This window comes from Lates calcarifer, linkage group LG24 (genome assembly GCF_001640805.2).
Source record: "Lates calcarifer isolate ASB-BC8 linkage group LG24, TLL_Latcal_v3, whole genome shotgun sequence".
NCBI lineage: Eukaryota > Metazoa > Chordata > Actinopteri > Centropomidae > Lates > Lates calcarifer.
In genome coordinates, this window is record NC_066856.1 from 13,596,283 (window position 1) to 13,621,875 (window position 25,593).

Consider the following 25,593-nt stretch of genomic DNA (forward strand, 5'->3'; position numbering starts at 1 on the left):
GCTGTAAAAAAATGTATAATCTAAATCACAGAGAGGCTTCAATAGGTGCTTGAGATATTCTACAAATGTCGTTATTTACATATTATATAGAGACATCACACAGTTTAATTTATGGTGCTTTTAATTTGGAAATAATAACCGATCAGCTAACCCAGAGGTCTCATCTCAGCCAATCAGAGCCAGTGATTTGGCAACGTGATGGTGACGCGAGGGGCGGGGACAGGTTACCTGGTAACCACTCAAACACTGTGATGATAGGATGGCAATGCGGAAGGTTTGGATTTTAGCTTCTTTTCACTCAACTTTGTTAAATTATTAATTCATAAAACTGTTCAAATATGAAAACCTGCGGTATATATATCATCAGGGTTTCTTCTTATCCGTACATTTTGTCTTTAGACTCTGTCCGGTTTCTGTCGTAGGAGAAAGTTGCTGTTTTGCACCTGGTAGCTTAATTAGATTACAAACACCTGTGCGGACTGGGCTCCACACGGTTCAGTTCACAGTAAAAATAGTGACCTGCCTTTTTGTCGGGGAACCAGAGGGAGATTGTAGCTGAGCTCTGTCGGTCTGAAAAAGTAATTTATTTGACTCACTCATTCGTTAATTAGCTATCAATTATAGCATTTTCCACTTGACCATACAGTAATTTATTATTGCATTGTTCCACTCTTTTGTCTGGAACAATGCAGACAAAGGGAAATTTGTTACTTTGGAATATATGTAGTTGTATTTATTGCTTTTTACTTATTCTGGTATAATATAAATAAGAGGTCTACATTTGCTGTTTTGCCCAAGTTATAAAGTTAGCAGTGCCTCATTAATCATGTTCTATAACTGCAGTGGTGAACATCTTTTTCAGAGCTCAAAGTCTAAAACAAGCAACAACTTGGTGATCACCTCAGTTGCCTTTCAAGACCACATCACACGGACCCTGCTGCATCCAAATTTCTCATTTTCTGACCCTTTGCTGAGATGCAAAAGAAACACACCCAAAAATCCACATGCAAGAGGAAGAGTGGAGAATGGTCTGCAGCAGAGACAGGATGGAGGAAATGAGAGAGAATATGTCCTCGATCCTGCTCCACCTCCTTTAACATTAGGTAGAAAAAACTTAGGATATGTCTTGAAGTTTAGGACTTTCACTCATGAAAGGTTCATCAGTATATTTCTTATATCTTTTAGCTCAGAAAATGGGTTTGGTGGCTTCCCCCGCAGAGAGACTGACAGAGGACGAATGGATGCAGGTCAAGGCGAGGTCTGTTCAGCAGGGGGAATCAGCTCAGCCCTGTGCAATATGCAGGGAGGAGTTTCGCCTCCAGCCTCAGGTATTCCCCCAACACAGTAGCTACTGTTAATACTCTGTGAGAGAGCTCTTTCTTCCTTTTTTTGTTACTTGTTTTGAATGTTCTGTGTCTGTCCTCAGGGAGTTTCCGCATACACACATGAGCACACAAACATACACACAAAGCCCCCTCTCCTGCGGTTCCTGTATGTTCTAATCTGTGTAGACAACTGTACAAATTTACCCATACTGCCTTGGAACTCAAGTGTGACGTGATGATGTAGCAATCAGTGTGTAACTGTTAGGGTCATTCAGTCTTTTACACCTTTCCGATCCCCTTTTAAGATGCCAATCTCCTCAAGAATGCAGGACTAGAATAGGCGGCCTCACAAAGCACAGTTGCCATAGATGCACATGTAAATATTAGTTTGACTCAGGAAAAAAAAGTTAATTAGAGCCTGCTAACAAGGGAAAGTGACAAGAGGGAATCTTTGTTGATTTGGCATTTTCCTGGAAGCCTTCATATTGTAACAATGCCACTGTGCTACAGTCTTGTGTTGCTTTCAGGCATTAATATGACAATGAAAAATGCTTACAGCAGCAGTTGCTCTGAACCAGTTGTGTGGACTGGAATCTTTGTTACTCTATCCAGCTCATACAATTTTAATACCAACCACAAATTGTCTGTAATAGGTCAGGATTTATGGAGAAAGTTCCCTTCCTTTCTATTTAATTTCTATTCCATTACTTTATTGTATGTCTGACCTTAAACTGTAGCTTGTACCCTTAAATGTTGTGGAAAGTGAAATTTCTCTCTGGTCTAATGGCTTGTGGAGCTCTTGGAAATTGTGCACTGCAGGGGGGCCCTTTCACTGGTGATGGAGTGTGTTGGTAAGGCCAAAAACAATAGGAAATCAATACGCCTCCCCTCTGCCCTCTAGAGATCTGAGTAAACTGGTTTGTGTGCAAAGCCCCATAGCTGTGGCTGTCTCCTTTCAGACGATAAAAGAACCCCTCTCACAGGTAGAAGGAGACTATAGTCCAGGTCCCAGTCGGCCCACTGGGGGTCATGCTGACTCCCTCTATCCCCTTGGCAAATAACACTTAAAGGCAGATACACACATTCACATATGTGCATGAATACACACAGATTTAGCATGGCTTTAAGCTCACATACACAGGCTGCATAAGCATAGACTGGGTACTGTATGAGAACCTTAAAGAGAACCTGAATACACATCCTCAAGAGAATAGCAACCCGATATAGTCATTCTATGAAATCTAAACTCTACTTTAGATGTTGCTTCTTGATTTACAGCATGTGTGATACTATTTTGTATATTCATATAAACTAGTTAACTTAAATCATTCTCCCTTTGTAGGTGTTGCTGTCATGCTCTCACGTTTTCCACAGAGCATGTCTGCGGGCCTTTGAGAGGTTTTCTGGGAGGAAATGCTGTCCTATGTGCAGAAGGGAGCAGTATGAGACTCGGGTGATACACGATGCAGCTCGTCTCTTCAGACACCAGTGTGCTACCAGGTAAATGCCTGGAAACAGAGATACAAAATATAACATTAAAAAATAGTTTTATATTCATGAAAGACATTATCATTCTCAGAAGCATTGTACATCACAGTATCACATCAAGTCATTTCCATAAAACCAGCATCTTAAAGCACTGTTGAAGGAAAAATTGTCAAATACAAATATGGGTTTTTTTATTTAGTTTTTGTTTATGTTGTATTTAAGTCAAGCAATGCTTTAGTCTATAGAAGACTTTCAGATTGCATGATCAAGATCCACTCAAAAACATGCTTGCTCTCCATGCACTGTTTATATGTAATTCAATCTCTTTTAATAAATGAGTTAATAAATGTTTCTTCAAATCTCGACCTAGCTTGAATTTTACCATATTTATGTAATATTTAACAATTAGTTTTGAACATCCCATAGATGATCTGTTTATATTGGTTCTGTTTTTGTTTTTTGTTTTTTTTGTGGCTGTATTTTGTGTATGTGTAGAATTCAGGCGTGCTGGCGAGGCTATGTTGCTCGGAGGTGGTACAGACATATGAGGAAAACAGTCTGCCCAAAAGACAAAGACCTGCGCCGCAAATTCTTTGAAGCAAAGGTAAGTTTGGACTTCTGCTCTGAAGTGATCACATCAGGATCTTATCATGCTTCTTTGGCCACACTGAACACACATAAGGTCACATTGCCCAGTGTCTGTCTCCTTAAGTTTCATTTCACCCAGACATTCTTTGACTGTTTAGTTGGTTGACTAAAGGCTGTAATGAACATCACATCTTGAGGGTCGAGACGTTGGTCTCAGGGACTCACTGACCCCGCTGCTAACCCACACATACACCTTCACCTGCTCTCACCCCCTCAAGCTCCTTTGATGCTTTGTGAATCATACACTGTTTGTCCACTAATGTGGAGAGAGTTTTGTGTTTTAGTCAAACAGTCTGGGCATTCCAGGGTCAACACAAAAGCAAGATGTCTCCTTTGCATGTTTGGGTCTGGTATTCCTTGATCGATCAGTGTGGCGCTGTTACTGGGTTGGATAGGAAAGGGTGAAGAGGTGAAGTTGGCCAGGGTGTTTGGACACCTGACGCAGGTTGTCATTTCAGGCTTTGTTCTCTTGTCCCATTTCAAAGCTATAAATCATGCAACCACTGGACTTGATGGCGGGAGTATTTAAAAGTGGCTGACCGATGGTCTGGAGAACAGCCAGTGGATGGGGTCGTCTGACTCTCAGGACTGTGTTGCCTTCATGGTGCCTCCCAGGAAAAGGGAACATTGCCACCTAGTGAACCTCCCCCAGCTGAGGCCTTGGATGACCAGAGATGACACTGATCATTTGTCTTAACCAGATATCAGTTTTTCAAGGATCCAATGTAATTTCTCATGCAAATTCATCCAATGACCCTACCTTGAGATAATCACATGTTCTGTATGTACACTGTCATCAACAACAGGAATATTTATTTCTGTGTGGAGTGTTGTAATCATGCAGAGTGCTCCTGTGCTTCAAAGAGGCTGATTAAGCAAAAGTGACAAATGCATGAGGGTCACACTTATAATGTGGTGCAAGGGTCGGAGTGTCCTACCCATCCCCCTGTCAGTCTCCATCATCTCGCCTATAAACCGTGCCTTAACATGTCACGTAAACAAAGACATAGCATTTACTGATCCAATTAACTCTGTTCTAACACATTAGGCCATGTCCGGGTCTACATGCTCGGGGATGGAGTCACAGACGCTGTCAGCCACTTTACATTCAAGTTGTGTGATTCAGTGGTCGTGGGTGGTCAGGAGATTGTCTCATATCTTTTGTCACACTGAGGATGATCTTCAAGAGCTTTGAGCTGTGCAACACAGTGCTGACAGGTCTGATAGACTTGATTTTCAAGGGGAAGACTTATTTGCTTAGCTGACTGTAATGCAAACAGGCGTGTTAGTGCTGGGCTGGAACCTGTGTGGGATGGAGAAACCTATTCTTTCAGTTTTCCTTGTGATAGCAGGAGGCAATAAAGCATCTTTGTACCATGTAGCCCCAGGTGTTCCCTAGGGAAAAAAACATCTACATATCAGGTCAGGTTCTGAAATCTTATCAGCTGATCCCGATGCTCAGCTTTCAATTTTTACTTGCTGCAGAGGTCCGACCCTGAGTCAACACATTAAGGGGGACACTACCGACATCTAGATGGATTGCTGTGAGATAACGCCTCTGCGCTCCACCTCCTCTTCTCCTTCTGTGTCCTCTCCTGTCCCCATCTACTGTGGAGCAAGGCAAAGTTCACCAGAGGCTGTACTGTTTGCCTTGACTGTCGAAAAGTCAGCCAGGCTCATAAAACCCTCCATCCGAATGGTTAACAGTTGTTTAATTAGTGATAAAAGCCTAGCTGTAAAGCAATTCTCATGTCACTGTGGCAGGCTAAGGTTGGGGTTTGTATTTGTGTGTGTGCGTGTCAGTCAGTCAGAGACAGAGAAAACATGTACATTTGTGCAAGCAGGTGCTGAAGGAAATGCTGCTTTTAAGTAATGTGTTACATTACTTTTCCTAGATGTGGTGTATCAGATTAATGTAGAACTGCAATTATTAGTTGATTGACAAATGTGTTTTGCACACAGAAAGACAAGTCTGACTGAATGTGATAGTCAGCTGAGTATCTTTGGCTTTTAGACTTCATCGCATGAAACAAGCAATCTGAAGATTACCTTGGCCATTTGGGAACTGTGAAGGGATTTCTCACAGTTTTGACATTTTACAGACCAAAAGATTAACCCAGAAAATAGTTTAATCAGTCTGTTGCAGCCCTGGGTTCTTGAATAGTTTTCTGCAATCACATACAGTTACTGAACTAGTAAAAATGTTTAAGAAAAACATTCTTATCACAAGGTCTTTAATAAGTTGGTTTTTCTGGAACTTTCAGCCACATCTCATGGCCTTCATTGGTGGCCAGAGTATGTTCAGTTGTCATGGAGATGGTCAGCTGCATAGTGCCTTTGAAAGTTATATATACACACACAAATAGCATTGTCATTTACAACTGAATATGTTTTTTTTTTATATAAACAGTAATATGCATATGCAGGCATTAATTGTTGCCTAGCAACAGCTGTTGTAAAGGGGAGAAGACAGATGAGTTATGGGATGACAGACACCGGAGGTAGTCTTTGGAAAATGGTCAATTTGAGAATGGAAGAGTTGACAGAGAATGGAAATACTTGAAATTCAAATTAGAATTTACTGAAAATTCACATCCTAGAATCAGAGCTGTTAAAAGACTGTGATTAAGCTCATCATAATTTGACCATACACCAGAAATTAAGTCCATAAAATTTAAAGTATTTGAATTTATGATATTTAATTTATTCTGTTGTCTTTAATTAACTAACTGCAGTTTCATAGACTTTTCAGACATTATTATCATAAAATAATGAATGAATATCCATGTAATGTGAACTCTCACCAGGTGGCTAAAATACGTGTACGAGTGCTGGCTACTGCTGGCTACATTGGTCCAGAAGAATGGCAGTAAAATCATATAGACAGTAATTAGAAGTTATTTCAAGGGAGAGAAATTGGTAATTCCATGACACATGATTTGGAGTGAGTAGTAATTCATTAATTGTTCAGACACTGTGTACAGGACAGAAAACAGAACATGTTTATATGAGTGTGTCTGAGACAGAAAAGTGTCAGAGATGTGTGTGTTTCCATGTTTCCCAGCATTGTCTTCCTTTTTTTATTGGTTTCCATTAATTCTCCATGTTAGTGGGAGACGTGACTGTATTGATCTGGCTGTTTAACAACTGCACCCTGTCAGCGTGCCTCAGCCATTACAATACACACACACAATTAGCCTTCGCCGAAAACACGACTCTATTGTGTATCTGAATGAAACATGCCTCCTTTGTGCCAATAAAATGGTTTTTCTAATTAGTTGCAGGAGTTGAATGACAGCTTTGTCCGATACTGTCACACCGACACGGAGGCTTTTCTGAGTGATATCGACCGCTCCCTGTCATCAAGCAGACGAGTGTTCGAGCAGCTGGAGAGAAAGAGCATCTCCGAACCACAGGAGAACGACTGGGACCGAATACAGAGCCAGGTCAGGAACAAGACACACTCTGCTGAACCAGAAGCCATTTGTATCACTGAACGTGGCTCTGCAAAAATATCTAATCCTAGTCTGATTCCTCTACACCCAGCCTTGCCTTTCCTTGACATGTTAACGCTTGCATGGAGACACAGCATCACAGCTGCTATATAGAAAGTACACATCTCTCCTGAGGTGATCATTCACTTTACCAAATGAATGGCAGTGGGAAGGCTAATAATCCTCTGTGTTTACAAAAAACACAAGCCAGTCTGATAATGCACGGCAGGCTTTTCATCGCCTGGACTGCTGCGGAGGAACTGAAAAGACATTAAGATTTGCTGTTCCATAAGGCTCCATTGTTGGCTTTCATAGCAGCCAGTACCATTTTCCATAGAGGGGGTGGGGTGTGTGCAAAGAAGATGTCTTTTTTTTTTTTTTTCTTTATCTGGTGTGAAAAGGTTGAGCACAAGGCAGGAGTGCCTCAGCCTTGACATGGAGTATCAAACAGTGAATGTGTTTTCAACACATACCTTGCACCTTTTTCACGGGTGCAAACTCTATAAAGCGGAGTGCAGCCCGATGTGAAACATTTAACAGTGGGGCATGTTGGCCCCTCAGTACAAGTAGCTGTCTTTGGTTAATCATTGGCAGAGCTGTGCATGTGTTGCTTTGTTTTTATAAGGATCACTGGTAAACATGCTATCACCTCGTGTTTGATCAAACCTGTCAGGTAGTTGCCAACAGATTTGGTTCAGAGTTCTTTCACAGTGAATGGCCTTTTCTTGAGCAGTGGGAGGAACAAAGTCACTGTAATTACCTGCTAATCAACAGGATAGTTAGATTTGTGCAAAATAATTCCTTATTATGCAGCTACCAATGCATCTTCCAGTATGAACCCCAGTAAAGGGAGCTGTAAATATTCTTAAGGTAGCTGAAGACCTTAAATTGATTGTTTCTGACAGGTTATCCAGAGAGGTGTCTGGGACTGCCCCATCTGCCTGACTGCACTGTGCAGCTTGGACATCCCAACAGAAGCTGATAGATCCAGCCATCAACAACGCAGACGAACCGTGCTCCTCTCCTGTTCCCATCTCTTCCACCAGCTCTGCTTAGAGGCCTTTGAGTCCTTTGCTGCAGACAGCAGACCTTCATGTCCCCTGTGCAGATCTGCCTACCACAAAAAACTCATCTAAAACAGGTACAGATTTATGCAAGATGGTATTGAAATCATCCCTTTTAGTAATATTTGTAGGTCCAAATGCCCTGGACTTAAAGTAAACACAATTATTACAACACTGTATGATAACCAGAATGAAGGAATACTTCTGTATTGGGGTAATATACTTACTTTATATTCTTTATATACTTTATATTCACTTACTTGCAAAGAAGAGTTAGATGGAAGGTCATTACCACCCTCATGTCTGTATGTTAAAGCTGGGGCAGGGATGCAATTAGTTTGGCTTAGCATAAAGATGGAAAGCAGGGAAAGCAATTAGCCTGGCTCCCTCCAAGTTAAAAACAATAAGCCTAGAGAAAATCTAAAACTCACTGAACACACTGCATCTCCCCCATTTATGGTGTGCATAAAAAGAAATGAAAAGATGAAAGGTTTGTGGCTTTACAGGATGTTATGTTGTGTAACTATAAGAGAGTAAAGCTGTGATCAGACTACACATTTTTTTGTTTTTCACAGTGGTCACCAGTGTAAAAGTGTATCCAAACAACAGGCGCCAATATAATCCTAATGCCACATTTATGCCAGAGAATGCTGTGTCATCCTATTGGTCAAAGTGAAGTACCACATTGTAGGAGATGTCACACTAGACAGTAGAATGCAGGAAATTCTGACATTATGGACTTTTCACTGGGGTGCCGCAGACGCCACACCGCTGTTCTTTGATCATGTCAAACTAAAAAAGCCTGTTCAATTGTCAGCCACCACTGATGAAAAGATATTGAAGCATTTTCTACTTTTATTTGCAAACACATAAACATCAAAAATAACAAAACAAAAATTTTGCAAACTGAGACATTGTAAAAAATACATTCACATGACATGTACCAAAAATTACATGCAGAGACCGACTGACATACAGACAGAAATAAAAGCTGCTTCACTTACAGTACAGGCCAACTGTCAACTTTTGAAACCCCCATACAACACAGATGTACTGTAAAGGCAACCAGAAAAGCTTGCTTGAATAGAAAACGGACCCGTCAGCTCTCACCTCAGAAGATAATGGGAGGGGTATGATTGTGATGCTTCCCTGGCAGATATAGTAGAGCCCAGAGCCCAGTATTACCAAAGTCTACAGCTCAGTGGATGTAAGCACAATCTATATTGAGCCATTGTAGTGATTGTAGTTGATCCAGACCAAATAATAAAATCCTTTCACTAATTTATCTGAGAGATAAAATTCAATTTCAGCAGTTTACAGTATCGTCCTTTTTGCTTTACCATATCACTTTGTGCCATCTTGATTTTTCACATTCTCGAATGATCAGTATAGTTCTAGCATCAGTAAAACAGCTGAAGACAGGTAGTATGAGCATGAGATAGCATACACTGTACCAGATGTTTCTGTCGGTAAAGAATTGGGGTAACCTGCAATCTTGTAACAACATCTTTCAAGTTAGAAACATGGTCCTGCTTTAGGTTTGGTAAGATGCTAAGAGCCGTTATAGGTATATAGATCCAATTTGCTCATTTGGAAAGATAGCTTCAGCATGAGTTGTTTGATTGAGAATTACAAATTTGTCTTTAAATCCAGTCTTTGTAATATAGCAATAACAAATGGCAGACAGCTTTAATGTAAAACATTCCGTCCTGAGAAACAAAAGTTTTAAATGCATATAAACTAAAATTTCCTTCCTTTTCCTTTGTCATTATCATCATGTCATATTAGTCACCATGAAAACACATGACATCTATAACACCATAAAAACAACATCATTTGATCACTCAACCCTTTCTTAGCAAGTGCTCAAGTTTTATGGGTAATGAATGAGTCTCAAAATGGAGCCTCTCACTGGATGAGAGCTACTGTGACAACATTCATCGCAAAAACAAATTATGTTCATTATATCTAGCTGGCTTTAGACTAGAAACTCAGTGGTGTACAGGGGATCACAGTGGAACTGTCTAGAGACAAACAAACAATGTGCATGTACACTTTCAGTATGTACATGTACATGAACGGACTACACAGAACAGGAAACAACCTTAACATTAAGCCTGTGAGATGCTTGTCGTATAAGGCATTTAAGGTGGTTCTGGAGACAAAGAACATCACAGTTCAGAAGATTATGCAGCAATACAACAACATGTAAATGGGGCCTGAGTCACCAAGTCTTTCTACCATCTGCAAACTTGCACATTTTCACTCATGCACTCTGTATGTGAAGACTGTTACAGGTTTGCATTAGATTTAGGTGTTTATATAAAAAAAAGTCAAACAAAAAAACAGATTGCTTAGTGAGTCAGACCCTCAGTGGGCTCACTGAGAGCCCAATATTTACATCCAAATAATGCAAAAGAGGTATGAAACACAATGTAATATGTACATGTAGATACAACATTTACAAAAACAACTAATGCATTTTTTGTGCCCTGTGAATTTAACTTTTTTGGGATGAGCAAAAATATGACATTTTCTTATGTGCATAATAAAATTTTCGGAAATACAACCACAGGCTCAGCTCCAAAAGCACTAAAGCATTCTGCTCATTGGAACTGAAGTGGATAAAACTCCTATATAGTTTCCCATTTGTAGAGTAGCTCAAGTCAAATCTAGAGCACCTAAAAAAAGTTCTTACCCTACTTCATACAAACTAATGACATCATCAATAAAGTTAAAGCGCACTTGAGTAAAGCCAAATAAAAAAGACAAATGACAGCACGAGTGCTAAAATCTGAGGCCTATCAGTAACGACAGTGCCAATGCATATGCAGTTTAATGTACTGGCTGTGACGAATGTGAATAAATGACTTCTTTCATGCTTCACAAAGCACATTATGTTATTTTCACATTTTGAGCTTAAATCAAAAATGACAAATTGACACCTTTATCATGCCTGTAGCAGTTCACATAGCAATCAGAGACCAAAGATTAGAGACCAAAAACTGCACGTGCTCCATGTGTCACTGACACCGATTACCATGGACATAGACATTAGAACTGTGGGGGTTTATTTAATATGCTGAATACAGAGAAAGAGCAGGGTGATGGAAAAAGAACCCACTGGCTTTTAGTTAAATGTAAGACTTAAAAAAAGACAGAAGGTGCATCGTTTCACCTGTTTTACTCTCTCGCTTTTGTCTAGTGCAGGTTGAGGAGGTTGTAGAAGAATACCAACTAGCAATGCTTTGGGGGGTGGGGTAGTGCCCCTGAAGCAAGAGATGGGTGGTTTAAAGTCACAGTCGCAGTTGAGGTCAACATCAAGGTCACTGCAGTGATGCCAGTCTATTTCACTCCTCAGTCGCATCCCTGGCTCTGTCCCAGCTTCCATCTGAGACGCAGAGGATGGAATGTCACGAAGCTAAATTGCTCTCAGCCTCCATTTGCAGCATCCGTCAGACACTGCCTGGGTTTATTAAGTTCCTTCCAATCCCTTTCACCTTTCAGCAGTCAGGCAGTACTGTTGAAATCTCCCTTTGGCTATGCTAAGGTGTGTGTGTGCGTGTGTGTATGTATACGTGCGTGTGTGTTGATCTGTCGTCCCTTTCACAGAGTTTTCTGATGCCCGTTGGCCGAGAGCTTCCCAGATTCAGGGTCCGTGGGGCTGTTTGACAGTTGCAATTTATCCAGACCTGGGCAGGAAGAGATAAGGGAGAGAAATCTCATTAAAAAGCCTCAGACTTTCACTTAGACAGAGGTATTGATGTGCTTTTTTCCCCTCAGTCCCTCTGTGTGACATTTTCTAACCCTATCCCACCCTGTGTATCAAACATCCAGGGCCTGTCACCACAAGCCTTTGAGACTAGCCCCATCCTCTGTCACATGTCAGTCCCGCAGCACATTGGATCTCACTGCAATTTCTTCCATTTTGTCACTCCAGGTTGTGCTGTCTGAGAGAAACACTATCTCTCTCCAAAGCCACAGCACAGGTTTGTGCTGTCAGTGTTTCAGACCAAACCTTTGTGGATTTAAAATTAGGATGAAATTGAGTAGTCAAAATAGACTGCTTTATAGTCTACGCCACATCCATCATGTCAAAGGAAATATTTGTTAAACATTGCAGGACAATGAAAGATTGTGTGGTGCATTCTAGAAATAGTATGTTGTAATCTATTAAAAACCTTCAGGATACATGAATAACAAACAGATAAACAGATAAATTTACCTAAGGCCTTTAGGAGCTCTTCCCGTACTGCCGAGGTGAATTTTCTCACCAGACAAAGCGTTGTCACGACTGCAAAAAGCAGGTTGTATGAAAGGACGATGTAAAAGTTTCCCAGCCAATTAAATCTCCCAAAGTCTCCCAGGAGATCAAACCTGGTGATACCTGTGAAGAGAGAGACACAACAAATAACTAGGTTAGACAGCAAGTTGATACTTATTGGGAAATACGTCACCCATAATACAAACTATGACAATGCAATTACTAGCTAGTTTTGACCTGTTATGACTCTTCATAAATGGTGCGAAGTATTTCTCCTGAAGTCCAAATTACTGAAAAAAAAACCTCCAAGAAAATGCAGGAAGTTAATTTAGCCAAGTTCCCTCTTGACAGGGTAAGCATTGTGTTCATACAATTTTTTCTTTCCCATTAAAGGCCTGGGGCTGCTGCAAATGGAACAATTCAGGAAAGTCTCTGTCTGCAGTCTTAGGCACTTAGAAAAATGTCTCTCTCCAATGGTCCAACTTTCAACAAGTACAAAAGCTTAATCTGAAAGAAGGGCTTACATAGAAAAAAAACAATTTAATGTGTGTTACAGGTATAATCTCAGTGTGAAGAAAGACAAAAAATAATATTAAACCAAGTTACCTTAATGTAACTGACTGTAAGGATACTTGTTAGCCCTATCAGCATTATGTCTCTAAAAAGCTCATGTTTAAGGTCCCATTTGGCCAAAGTAAGGTAAAAAAAAGACAGCTACTCCCAATTATTCCATAGAATCAAAGTCACCTGTACCCATATCCACCTGAGTCAGCCCCTGACACACACAATCTTATAAGTTTGAAGCGTAGGGGTTGCAAAAATTTACCCTTAATATGCAAGTATGCTGACAATGCTGAGTTTTTCTTAAAGTTTATCTTATTTTATAGAAACAGCCATCCATTCAGACTTACACAAACAACCACTACACTGCCAAGTTCATGCTTATTTTCATCACTTGACTGTGTCTAGCTGTACTGTATTGTGAGGATTGTTCCCTATGGGATATGAAAAAATGGGAGACTAAGTATAGCAGCAAAGGTTGGTATGCAGGTGGACTTCATCTCTCTCTCCGAGGACCTTCAGACAGAGATAAAGTAGCAGTTTCTCCTGCAGGCTCCTCTTAGCTCCACACTGCTAGAACCAATTTCGGACCATCTGTCACAATTGATCACATGCTGCCTGGAAAGCCATCAGCACCCTATTGTTTTCCTGCTTATCCAATTTAGCCTGCCAATCCACGTGTTCCTGCACCCTGCCACAGGAAGAGCTAGCTGTGCCATCCAATACTAATGTAATGTAGGGAGATAATTAAGCTGTAGTGTACAATTGTACTTAATATTACTAATGGTATTCATGACATGTTAATTTTGCATGCAACATTGATTGAGGAAATTAATGCATCAATATGTTAAAGCTATGCACCACAACAATTATCTATTCAGTCGTCTGTATGGTCTGTATGCAGAAATGATTTTTGGATTGGACTGAGGAAGCCCTGGTCTCTGGACATTCTACCTCTCCTGTAACATCTTCACAACCTCTGTCGTCAATTAGATTGGGCAATCGAATTCAGTGTCTTGAGAGATGTATTTACAGCCGCAGTAAGCAGTTTGCAAGCATCAGGGACCTTTAACAAAATTGCCTGTGAACAGACAGTGAGAGAGATGATGGAGACCCCAGTCGATGCAGCTTGCCACTGTGGTCTGGCTAAATTCATTTCTAATGCCAAAGGTTCTGATCTTGGTTTGGTAATTTGAGAAAATCTAATTGGGGGTAAAAAGATTCTTGGCATTTGAAATGTCATGGGCACAGTGGCAGAGTAGGAGACATTAGCATGCAGCTGGCCATGCAGCCAAGATGCATATATCTGATTCATCAGGATTATATGGCACAGCAAGATTCTTTTTTTGTCTCTGCATATGAATCAAAGTTAGGTTTGTTATTTCTTAACAGTTTTACAAAAAGATGCCAGAAAAATATGTGTGAGTGGAAACAGGTTTCTGATATTTGTCAGTACATTGTTAAAAAGCAGAATTCAGCATAGTGTTGTGTTGCAGCATACAGTTCCTCATCCTCTTGTACAGTGCATGTTTCCCACACTGACACACCAATACGCACAAAAAACACCTCACATCAACACACAAACCCCCTTCTTGTCTCTTAACATCTCACTTCGTCACACTCAACTCTCCATGTCTTTTTTTCCTTTGCTGGGAGGCCTTTTTTCTTCAACTCTGTCTCATGCATTTATTCCTTTTCATCTATTCAGTGTCACAAAGCAGAACCTGTTGATATTTTGTAAAGCTCCCAATGAGTCACTGTATGCTTGCTCCGTCCCATTCTCCCACTCTGTTGGTCTCTCTCACACACACACACACACATACACACACAGAGTAGTGCTATTTGAACAGCTGTGCTCTGCACTCTGCATGTTTATTAGTGCCATTGTGATGGTGCTACTCCTGTCATTTTTACCCCTTCTCCCTGCGCTCCTTTCTAACGTCACTATGGGAAACTATAGGAGAATTCAACTTCCTAACCTTAATGGTCTGGTATTGGTGGTGGTACTGAATACGGCTGTGGGGGAGGGTCATTTACTCTTTCTGGATGTTTATGGCAGGGTTATTATGACACCTCTGAAAATTTAGTTCAACCTATACATCTCTTACAGAAATAGTTTGTAGGAAATATGCTTTTTTCCCTCCACAAAATATAAAGCTACAACCACATGCCAGTAGCTGTCCAAAAGTGAAAAGATCCACCTACCAGCTCCCCTAAAACTCATTGGTTCACTCATTGTTTTGTTGTTTGTTTAATGTGTACAAAAACTGAAATAACAAATAAGAACAATAAAATAACAGTGACTTCAGTTCTTGTTTGGTTTTTACTCCTTACGTTTTACTAACTTGTCAATTAGTGATCTTAAGGTGCTGATAGGTGGATTTTTTTTACATTGAGAAAGATGCAGGCTAGCTGGTACCCTGTTTCCAATCTTTATGCTAAGCTAAGCTAAACGACTGCTGTCTGTAGCATCATATTTATTTCTGTATATTAAATTTCTATCAATCGTCTCCCAGCAAAAGAAAAACCCTATTTCCCAACGTGTCAGAACTACTACTACATTTCTGTGTATACTAGGTGTGAGTAAGGAAATTAGCACATCCACACTTTCTAATACAGGCAAACACATTCCTGTACTCACCTAGAGTTCTGGACATCACTGGCAGGGCTGAACTCAGGACCAAGATTGACACACAGCAACCAATAATCTAAAAATCACAACAGATAATCAAACTTCAAATCTCAATCACATAACATACAGTTTTTAAAAGGAGAAAACTATGAGAATTGGGAGCAAAAAACACCAATTGCACCAACAGTTTCAGGCGTGACAGGACACACATACATACACACACACACTACTTGATGTTAAATTGGTTCCACATATTGTACAATTAGTACCTCTGAAGTTGCTCATTACCAGGTTCTCTCCATTGTCCTTTCAAGTCCTTTCACTGGAGCGTCATGGCTAGTTAACAAGCCTCACCACTCCCAAACTCATTACCAAATGAATAGGTGCCACTATGGGGCAAACAGAGCACACATCCTCCAACCCCCCCACTCAGCAAAAACTCCACTCTCCCTCTGATGTACAAGAAAGGAGCTTGCACTTTGCCAGTGTTTGCGCAACCCACAAACAAATATTGGACAGATCAACTAAAGCCATTGAGGGGCCCTGAGGAAAACATTAGTGAACAGTAGGAGTTTGGAGCAGAGAAGGCGGCGGGAGAGAGAAGGGGAAAAAGAGGAAAGAGATGAAACACAGGGGGTCCCAAGCACATCAGCACCTCAGGAGCAGTCTCAGCAGCCTTTCCCCTGCCTTGCCCCACCCCCTGTCCCTCCATCCCATCTTTACCGTTGTCATGGTTGTGTCATCCTTCCTGGGAGTGAGACCCTCAAAGACACGCAGGCTGTAGAAGCCAACGACAGAAGACACCATCAAGTAGCTGTTCAGCAAATCAATCAAGGACCAAAAACATTTCTGTGCTGGTGGCATAGCAGCCTAACTGAATCGTCTTTTTAAGTATCCCAAATCTGCACCTTTTCACCTATGATAAAAGGTGACGAAACAGCAGAACATGTCTTCCGGAAGGAGTCTGGCTGAACTATGTCCTGGATAAACAAAGCTGGCTGGACAATGTTGCTCTTGGCCATGGAGCATGCTACTCCGGCCACAGACAAAGGGGGTGGGGGTGGGGGTCACTAAAAGGATACAACATGAGGATGATCTCCAGCACCGCCTGAGCCACGCCAAACGTGGACAGAGAGGTGTTACCAATGGCTCGGTCCTGGAAGACGAAAGATACAGACAGAAAACTGGGTTATTCAATGTCATCACACACCAATCTTATATAAACACATCACAAATAAAAACAAGAAAATGGGAAACGACAGCACTGCAGGCAGTTGCACACACATGCAATTACAGAAATCCTGCAAAGTAAGTGCGCGGTGCATGAAGAATTTCCCCACTTCAGAAAGACAGAGTCAAATTGGCTAAGTAATGAATGGAACAAGATGAAAGAGGCTCTTTTCAAATCACTGTCGATCATACAATATGTGAACAGGTGTTCAAACAAAAACGGCACATTGCTTACGGTAAGAAGAGTGTACAGGCTGAAAGCACGCCAAAAACATAAAAACAACAAAACAAATACTTCAGCAAACACACTCGGCGTACCCCGCACCCTCCCCACACACACACACACCCTCTCAACCCCCAAACCCTCCCCCTTTGAAACTGGAGCTGGAGAAAGACATACATCTACATACGCTGCACATACCAAGCATCTGTGTTGTCAATTGATAAGTATTTGCTTTTGTTGGACTTGGCACCAGTGATGATCCTCTACACTCACAGTATTGTATGGGGCATTTACAGTACTATACATTACATCCACAAGTAAGAAGTGATCAGATTTATACAAGTTAGGAATCATATTTATTTAAAGCTCTGCATTGTTTAAAAACTGCCTAAAACTTAATGCTGCACATTCAGATCTCGTAAATATGCAAGATCATATGGCGATACATTATAATCTACATTTTATTTTCTTCCTACCCACCTTGAGTGTCCTTATCTTGATTTGTTTTGTAAAAAGAGCCTGAAGAAAAAAGGAAAGCCTGGCAGGTTGTTTCATGCCTTTTTATGCAACTGTCATCCCTGGGAGCTTACTGCAGAGCCATGGTGCAGTGCTCTTTCTCTCTTACACAGAGAATTAGCAGACAGCATCTGATGTCATTTATTAATGGAGGGCGGGTGAGCATGCATTAAGGTGTGTGTGTGTGGTGTGCGCACTTGCATATGCGTGTAAGCGTGTGCTCAGGACAGCTAGCTTTCACAGTACGCCTCCTTTCAACTCTTTACTTCTTTTCATTCCAGTAGCAGGAAGGGTGATGGAGTGTGTGTTTGTGAGTGTCAAAAAGACGAGTGGGGGGGCTGGTATATTCGTCTGTGCTGCCTGCAGCAGCTCAGTCAGCAGACACATTGCATTTGTTGCTTGCAAGATTAGCATCGTGCAATACCTGTGCATTGGCAAGGTTACCGCCTCTCACACACACACACACATACAGAACTGTGCTACACATTGACCATTTGACCTCAGGTATGTCCTGTAAGTAATGGTTCATTAATAAGATTTTTTTTAACAAGATTAAACAAGATATTTATTTTCATAGACACATTCATCTACTGATTTATAAGAATTTGTCATAGATGTCTGAATCAGAAATGGGAGAGGCTGTAAAGGCACATTTGACATACTGTTTGCTCCAGAACCACCATATTGTGGCTGTTACTTTAGTCATTTAGTAATTAAGCTATGAGTTGTGCTATCTATTCTTTTAGCTGTAGCAGTTTCATGTATTTAATTCTATTTTATCTTGCCATAAAAATGTCAACGTCATTTTTTCTAATTTCTTAACTGTGGAGCTACGGACATTTATTGGCAAAGAGTGCACCACCAGTAGTCCCACTGGTACTTTAACTCTCTCTGTAAGACCATCTTGTCAAATTGTTCCCCATAATTAGTTTTATTATTGCAAAGTGAGATAAATGATGACAGTATTGAGATATCCCAACTGCAATGGAATTAAACCTTTCCATTTGGGCTCTAACCTTCAAGAATCATTACTGAAGATTTAGGTATTTATTAATATTTGCCATGGCCAGAATGGATGTGGTTGGACTGCTTGGATAAATATATACAAGTAAAAATTAGGAGATAGTTCTGCAGTGCTGTCTATCAGTATGATGGAAGCTTAAAGTAATAATGTTCATGTTTATTTTTGCTTTTAAATAAGTGTCTTAGATAACCACTAGGTAACAATGTGGGTGAAAGTCTGGTGGTGCTTTTCTGCAAGTTTGTGTGTTGAGAGAAGGGCAACATTAGTGAGGTGAAAATTGCAGTCCAGTGCAGCTAATTGTCCATTTTACAAAATACAGTGTCAAGTGTGGTGGCTACCAAAGAGGAGGGCCTGCAGTAACAATTTTATTGGTCCCTTTTAGTGCTTGTTCATCAAGCTGTAAAACACCTGTGTCCTTTGACTGAGGCAGCTCCAGTCCCCCCCCCATCTCCTCCCCCTTGTTGTTTCTACAGCATCTTTGCATTCTCTTCTCTGTCCACCTGCTTCTTCTCCCTGCTCTTCCTCCTCATCATCCTCCTCCACCTCCATCCTCTGCTCTGTAAAGCTGAGTGGGGCACTGCTCAGTATGCTAAGGACTACAGGGGGATGCTTAGCTAGAAGGGAAGACAAACATTGACAGGGCACTTCCATTGTGCTCTCCCCCCACAACAATCAGCACATCAGGGCCTCATTTGACTTTCCCACAGTCTGAGTCTCTTTGCTCTGACGGAACCTCATCCAGACCTTAGACCAGCCACTCTCTCTACTACTTTTTTAAATCACTTTCTCTTCCCTTTCCTTATCTCCTTCCAGACAGTGTGCAGGTAACTTGGAGGGAATTTCTGTGCTTGAGGGATAGACTTTGAGAGCTGGAGGGTAGGGTTAACAGGTAGATAGATGGATAGCATATCAGTATTGATTGTTTTGGAGTATGAGAGCTCCCCCTCCCTTCTCCTCGTAGCGCTGTGAGATCAGAGGTGTGGCTTCCATCCAACTCAACAAACGCGTAAACCATTTAGTGGGGCCACACTGTCAGGGAGGACAGCTTCAAGCTGCATGACAAGTGTAATTTGGGGGATTTTCTGCGACGCGTCATGCCAAAGAAAACATCTCTGCTCAATAAAATAATTGGAATGTTGAGGGCAGCTCTGTCAGTTGCCCGCAAGACGCGAAATGAAATGAGGGAGAAATAGGATACATTATGTTGCCCCCTCTCAGACAAGAATGCAACCACAAACGCACCCACGCGCGCAAGCACATGCACGCACGCACCTCTGTCACTGCAGATGAAAAGAGATAAGGAGAGCTTAAAACACATTGCATGTTAGGCAGAGATGTGAATCTCTGAGAGCCATTCCACACTCAGTCTGCCTCACAGTAGGAGCCCTTCACCTGGCCTTGTCTGCCTTTGCAGAGGGGAGGAAAAGCAGCTTATTCACCCTCTGTAGACTTGAGACGTAGCTAGCTCACTGACTCTGCATACTGCTGTGAAATGACTTTCAATGAGCTTCCAAAACAAAACCAGAGGCACAAGGCTGGGGCCTGATTAACATCTGGCCGGGCCTTTTCTTCGAGCATGCACCTGAGCATATCCGGAATTTGATTTATGTCTCCGCCAGGAACATGGCAGGTCTGATAGGCAAGCTCCTCTGCAGTTTACATTCTGGGTGTGTGATGGTGTGTGTGTTGGGCGGGGGGTAAAAATGTACTTCAGTTAGACAGTAGGCTTACTGTGGATCCCTTGGGCATGGCAGTCTCATCCACTAGAAGGTAGAGGATATTCAGTGCCACCATAAGAACTGAGATTGTCTGCAGACAGAGAGGAAGATAAAGATTTGTTTACACATGGTATAATTATAAAAAGATCCTTAAAGTATCTGCCATCATGATATAATTGAATTGTAGGGGTCTTGCTGATCCTGAAGTATGGTAATGCGTAATAACCATCTTGTGATTGTTAACTGTTCCAACATTAAGCTTCTCAAAACCTCAACAATGTGGGGGTTGTTTGATGCACGTGCCATGCGTCTCACATGGCCTTTCTGCCTTATCTAACAATATCAGGTGGCATAAATAGTATTCCCACACTATAATCTATTGAAAATCACAGTTGTTGCAGGTGGCTATTCAGCATTGTCTTAAACAGCTATTAAACAAAAGTGGTTTCCCCACCCAGACACTGTGGGAAAACTGTAAGAGGATGGGGTTTGAAGTGCAGTGTTAGTCCCAATGGCCACCAGCCAGGCTGTATACGCCATGAGTAAACAGTTGGGGCTTAATGATAGGTCAGTCTCAGCACTCACCGTTCCTGCGAGCAGGATCAGCATCACTATGGGATACAACAAGTTCTTCTCCCAACCTGATGCTTTCTTTCTTCTCTCTGAGAGGAAAAGAGAGGGAGACAAAGTGTGAGGTTATTTGTCTTTAGAAATATATGGAGAACCAACTCTTTAAAAACAAGATGCAATGATGAGCTATACTCCTCCACTACAAACCACTTTCCACCACCACTTAATTAATATGTTCATCAAAGACAACTACTGAAACCTCAAACCCTCTGGCTTTATTTACAGGGGTTGTACAGCTTGGTTTGGTAAAACATATCGTGAGTGTGTGTACCAAACATAATCTCACCTTTCATCGCAACCAACCCCCCACCCCCAGGTAATATATATTTCATAACCATCAAAAATTATGCTCTTCCTCTTTAATTAGCCATACTTTGCCTTAATTAGTGGAAACAATAATAAATCCTAGATAAAAAGAAATGCAGCAAAATTAATTCTGTGATTTATATTTTGGTCAGAATGTGTGTGTGGTGGGCAACTAATGTGTCTCATTCTTCCGAGCCAGATGAAACGTTTCAAGTTTATATCTTCCATCTTCCTCTTATTTCCACAGCTCATTAGTCATATTTGCAGACACTGATGACAGCCTATAGACCACATGCACTATGTCTTCTGTTATGGACATCCACAGTGCTCTTACAATGTGCCTCTTACTGCCCTTTAGTCCTTACCATATTGACTTTCTTTCTCTATTTCCAACCTTGTTAGTCCTCCTTATTCTCAAAGTGCACCCACCCTGCCTGCCCGAGAAGTTTGCCAAGTGCACTTTATATGCACCATCCTTCTAAATTAATGACATCACTAAAAGGCTTGCTACAATATAAAGTTTGCATCTTGTCCAATATCCTAAGTGCCTTTGTGCTCTCCTCCCCCCACCCTGCTCCCCAAAAGGCTCAAGCCTCATTTATAATTTCCTAAAATGGATGGAAAATTATCAGGCAGTTCTGGTCCAAGTCCAAATTAAGAAATTAAGGCGGACAGGAGAGAAAGCAGCTGCCTGTCAGCAATATGTAAAAAGCTAACTTCTTTGGCATGTATTTCCACAGCAATTTAAGGTTTTAAGACAGAATATATCAGAGCTGTCACATAATACAAATACTTACCCAGTTTATTTCTCTGATTTCTAATATTGTCCAATTCTTTGTTGAGCTGGTGAGCAAAGCTTCCTCGAGTATAAGTGTGTGAGGACGATCCTGGGGAAATAGATATCATTGAAATTAATTACATTTGCTGCATGATCAGAGATTGTCAGGGCAACAACTAACATTTTTTTTATAGATTAATCTGCTAATTATTTAAATCTATGAAACAGTCCAAAACCCAAAAAAATTGTCACATCTGAGACACTTGAACCAGAGAATGTTTGGCAACCAAACAATTAATCGATTATCAAAATAGCCAATTAATTTTTAAAAGATTGTAGATGAAGTCTTTATGAAGAGGATGTTAACTTCTCACTGCTACTTACCTCAGCACATGGTATTTGACTTATCTTTATTAAGCAATCCCATCAAAACAAGTAATCCTGCTCAGAACATAACAATGTGATCTCAAACAAGTAAAAATAATCTCTTGTGTCAGGAGCTGTCTAGCACATGCCACAACTGGTTGAGCGGGCTGGAGAAGACAGCAAGGGATTCTCCAGGAAAACCACAAGGCCAGCTCATTTAAGGCTAATTTATCTATTTTACTCTGTTTTCCTTCCAGCTTGACGCACTAGCGTAGAGGCCCCTCAGAGCCAAAGTGGAAGAGTATCCATTTGCATCCCCTGGGGTGATTGGCAGATCAAGACCAATTAGTTCAGTGTTACACTGTTACTAGCGTGCAATAAAAATACCATCTTTCATCTTTGTTACAAGAGTGAAGGACCAATCACTTTGATCAAACCTTTTTCTTCCCTCTGTCATTATGACACGCCCTGTCTGGATGGGTTTAAGTAGGCAAAAGAGGTGAGATAGGCAGGGAGAGAGAGTTAACAGTCTTGTCTGTGCCCTCACAGATACCTGTCCCGGGATCTAAGCAAGGGAAAGTTTGAACCCTCCGAGCAAATGCAGTCACAACACAACAGGAAATGTCACGGACAGTTCAACAGCTCCTTTTCTCCAGAGATGAACTGAACGCTCTGCCTCAGGGTAGCCAAAACTGCTCAGCCACAAGTGAACTAATCTATCACCTATGTGCATAACATCTCCAAACACGGCCTTACCTGTCACCCAGCACAGATAAATCACTGATCAAAAAGTAGATTCCTAACAGATAAATAGTAGATCTAACTAAAGACAAAGAACAGTATCATCATTTGTTCCAGGCAGACGGGTAAAATGGTGAGAAATTAAACTGCAGTATCTTCAATGACATCATTCCAAACTGAAGTTAAATATATGCTTCCCCTTCTGCTGCCAGCATCAAGTAAAAGACTGAGTTACAGTGAGGCAGAGATGCTGAGTGAGGCTTCTGGCAGCCAGGAAGGCCCAGAGTAATTCAACGTATCCTCTCCAACCTTCACCACAGTCGAAAAATTACGTCATCTACAAATATGCTAAACACCATGCTGAGACAACAGGGGCACTGGCAAGGTCATTGTGACGCATAGCATCTGGACAGGCACTCTGTTGCTCTGATATCAGCAGATTAGGGTCTTGAAAGGGCGGTGTGAACAAGTATGTGTGCCACATGCCTGTGCTGCAGTATATTTGTGAACTCTAGTTATTATATTGGACTTTTAGAACACCTTCCAAGCCGGATTACCTGTTGAAATCGTACATACAATAGTGAATTAACTGGGCACGGCTTGCAGGCAAGAAATATTCATCTCAAAGATGTTTTACCAGGTTAAGATCTGAGTACTAAAATGATCTCAAGTACCTTTCCCGTTCTCTTTAGAGGAGGCCTTGTGTATTACTAATCTTCTTGAAGTACTGACTTAAAACTGTTTGCAGTGAAACCATTAAAAAAATGCATCTGATCAAAAACTGGTACTCTGGCTTCTGATATGAGCTGAGTGAAAATTCTTCAAATTATCATGCCATCACATCCTGTTTGTTGTTTACATTTGAGAGGCAGGAGATACTATGTTTTAATATTTTTGCTTGAAGCATAACTTTTATATGATTGAGGAATTATTCAAATTGTTGCCAATTCAATTAGTTTCAGACCCAGTAACAAATTACCGTTTCTGTCTGGAACATGTAAAATGTTGTAACCCTTAGTCTGAAGGCATTTAAAAGCACAATTGTGTAAGCGAAAATGAAAAAAAAAGTTTCTCGTAAATTGAATGTCAGCAGCTTACTTAGAAGTTCGAGGAGCATGTCTCTAAACATTTTACTTGTTAGATTCATCATGCCCCTGACAAAGAAAACAGACACACATGTCCAGTCAGCCAATTTAAGCCATAACGTTCCGATCTGCAAGAATTAATACGTCAACAATGCCATTACAAATGGGCAATTGCATGTAGAGGGAGTACAACAAAGGCGCAGACGTGTAAATAAACATAGATGTATCAACTGATGTGGCTCAACCGTCCACATCTACAAACACAAACTGACTAAGAGGATAATCTTTTCGAGGGGCTGGATGCAGAGAGAACACAGGTGAAGCAAGAAGACAGCATTGCTCACCTCTGGAGTGTGTCCTGTGAACTGTTGTTGAACTGCCTTCTACTCAACGCTCTCAGCAGATCAAAGGAACGCCACTCTAGCCTTTAGTTTCACTATGTGTGAGCACGGATGTTGAGTGTGTGCGCGTACATACAGTGTGTGCATGAAAACATTCATGTCAACATCCTCCCGTGCCTTTAATTCCCACTTCTTTAACAGGGAAAAATGAACTGCAGCTTGGCCTCAGTGCACACATGGAGATGTTGACCACTGTTATTTTTTTTTTGCCACACAGTGACTTGTAAAGATCAAACGGTCTCGGGGATGATAAGGAACAGATTACAATTATTCTATCATTTAGTTCAAAGCATTGCAGTGTGGAATGAGCCCTACGGAACCATACGCTTAGGTGGCAGTCTATGGAGGTGGCCGGCGTAGCATTCAAAAACAAGCGTTATCAGGGAGTGATCTCCCTTACCTCCCTGGTTTGAAAGGACACTCATCCTCTTCATTTACTCGCATCTGTACACTTGGTTGCGTGCTTGAGTTAATATTAAAGTAGGTTTTGGAACCTGGCCCAAATACTTCCTGCGTTTTGAGATAATTCAACGTCAAACGAGGAATTTAGGAACATAGAGGGGTGGACATGAAAAGGAAATGCAGGCGTCCTTAAACTCTTTAAACTTTCCCTTTGTGCCCAGCACAAGACTCCTGGTTTTCTTTTCAGAAGTCACTGAAAAGTTGCTGCTCTTTAATGTCCACAGCACCAAGCCAAAACTTCTTGTAAAAGATTTCATTTCCATCCTATTACCCAGGCTACCATTCTAGGCCTGACATTAAATGAGGCAATCATTTTGCCAGCAGTGACAGTGGCACTGGAGTGTCTTAAATGGATCCTTAAAAACTTCCTAAACATAAAATATGGTCCTTGCTATGGTGGCTGCTTTGCCCTTAAGCAGAAAGTTATGAGAGTAAGACAGTGATAGAGGAAGGCTGGTGTCAAATGTGTGTGAATTTTTCTGAATGTCTGTCTGTGCATGCGTGTGTGTATGTGCGAGCACGCGCCTGGCTGAATTTTCAATGCTAATTGATTCCAGTGTGGCATGCTTCATCACACCCAATAGGGCAGTCAACCCCTCCCCTCCCCTATAATGTGCCAACACGTCTCCCACAGACG

The 25,593-nt window shown here is 41.3% G+C and overlaps 2 protein-coding genes across 3 annotated transcripts in view; one reads left to right on the top strand and one right to left on the bottom strand.

The window, feature by feature from the left end:
- The first annotated feature begins 217 nt into the window (after nucleotides 1-217).
- Nucleotides 218-25,571, top strand: rnf32 (ring finger protein 32). Of its 2 annotated transcripts, XM_018695361.2 has the most exons (8): nucleotides 218-274; nucleotides 863-1,103; nucleotides 1,186-1,328; nucleotides 2,668-2,825; nucleotides 3,309-3,417; nucleotides 6,740-6,907; nucleotides 7,861-8,096; nucleotides 22,525-25,571. In XM_018695361.2, exons 1-7 carry the CDS (start codon nucleotides 260-262, stop codon nucleotides 8,089-8,091), a joined length of 1,065 nt encoding a protein of 354 aa, XP_018550877.1. In that variant the 5' UTR covers nucleotides 218-259; the 3' UTR covers nucleotides 8,092-8,096; nucleotides 22,525-25,571. The 2 variants fall into 2 exon arrangements, with proteins under 2 accessions (XP_018550877.1, XP_050922840.1); XM_051066883.1 differs by lacking the exon at nucleotides 22,525-25,571 and having other exon boundaries at nucleotides 7,861-8,706.
- The window catches only part of lmbr1 (limb development membrane protein 1), a 30,971-nt gene continuing 14,234 nt past the window's right edge, over nucleotides 8,857-25,593 (bottom strand). Inside the window, exons 10-17 of the mRNA XM_018695360.2 lie at nucleotides 21,921-22,010; nucleotides 20,773-20,849; nucleotides 20,201-20,278; nucleotides 16,559-16,632; nucleotides 16,200-16,290; nucleotides 15,486-15,552; nucleotides 12,245-12,406; nucleotides 8,857-11,711 (exon numbers count right to left, since the gene is read on the bottom strand). Of these exons, the coding sequence (XP_018550876.1) occupies nucleotides 11,626-11,711; nucleotides 12,245-12,406; nucleotides 15,486-15,552; nucleotides 16,200-16,290; nucleotides 16,559-16,632; nucleotides 20,201-20,278; nucleotides 20,773-20,849; nucleotides 21,921-22,010 (725 nt within the window). The 3' untranslated portion in view covers nucleotides 8,857-11,625. The remainder of the gene's footprint in view (nucleotides 11,712-12,244; nucleotides 12,407-15,485; nucleotides 15,553-16,199; nucleotides 16,291-16,558; nucleotides 16,633-20,200; nucleotides 20,279-20,772; nucleotides 20,850-21,920; nucleotides 22,011-25,593) is intronic.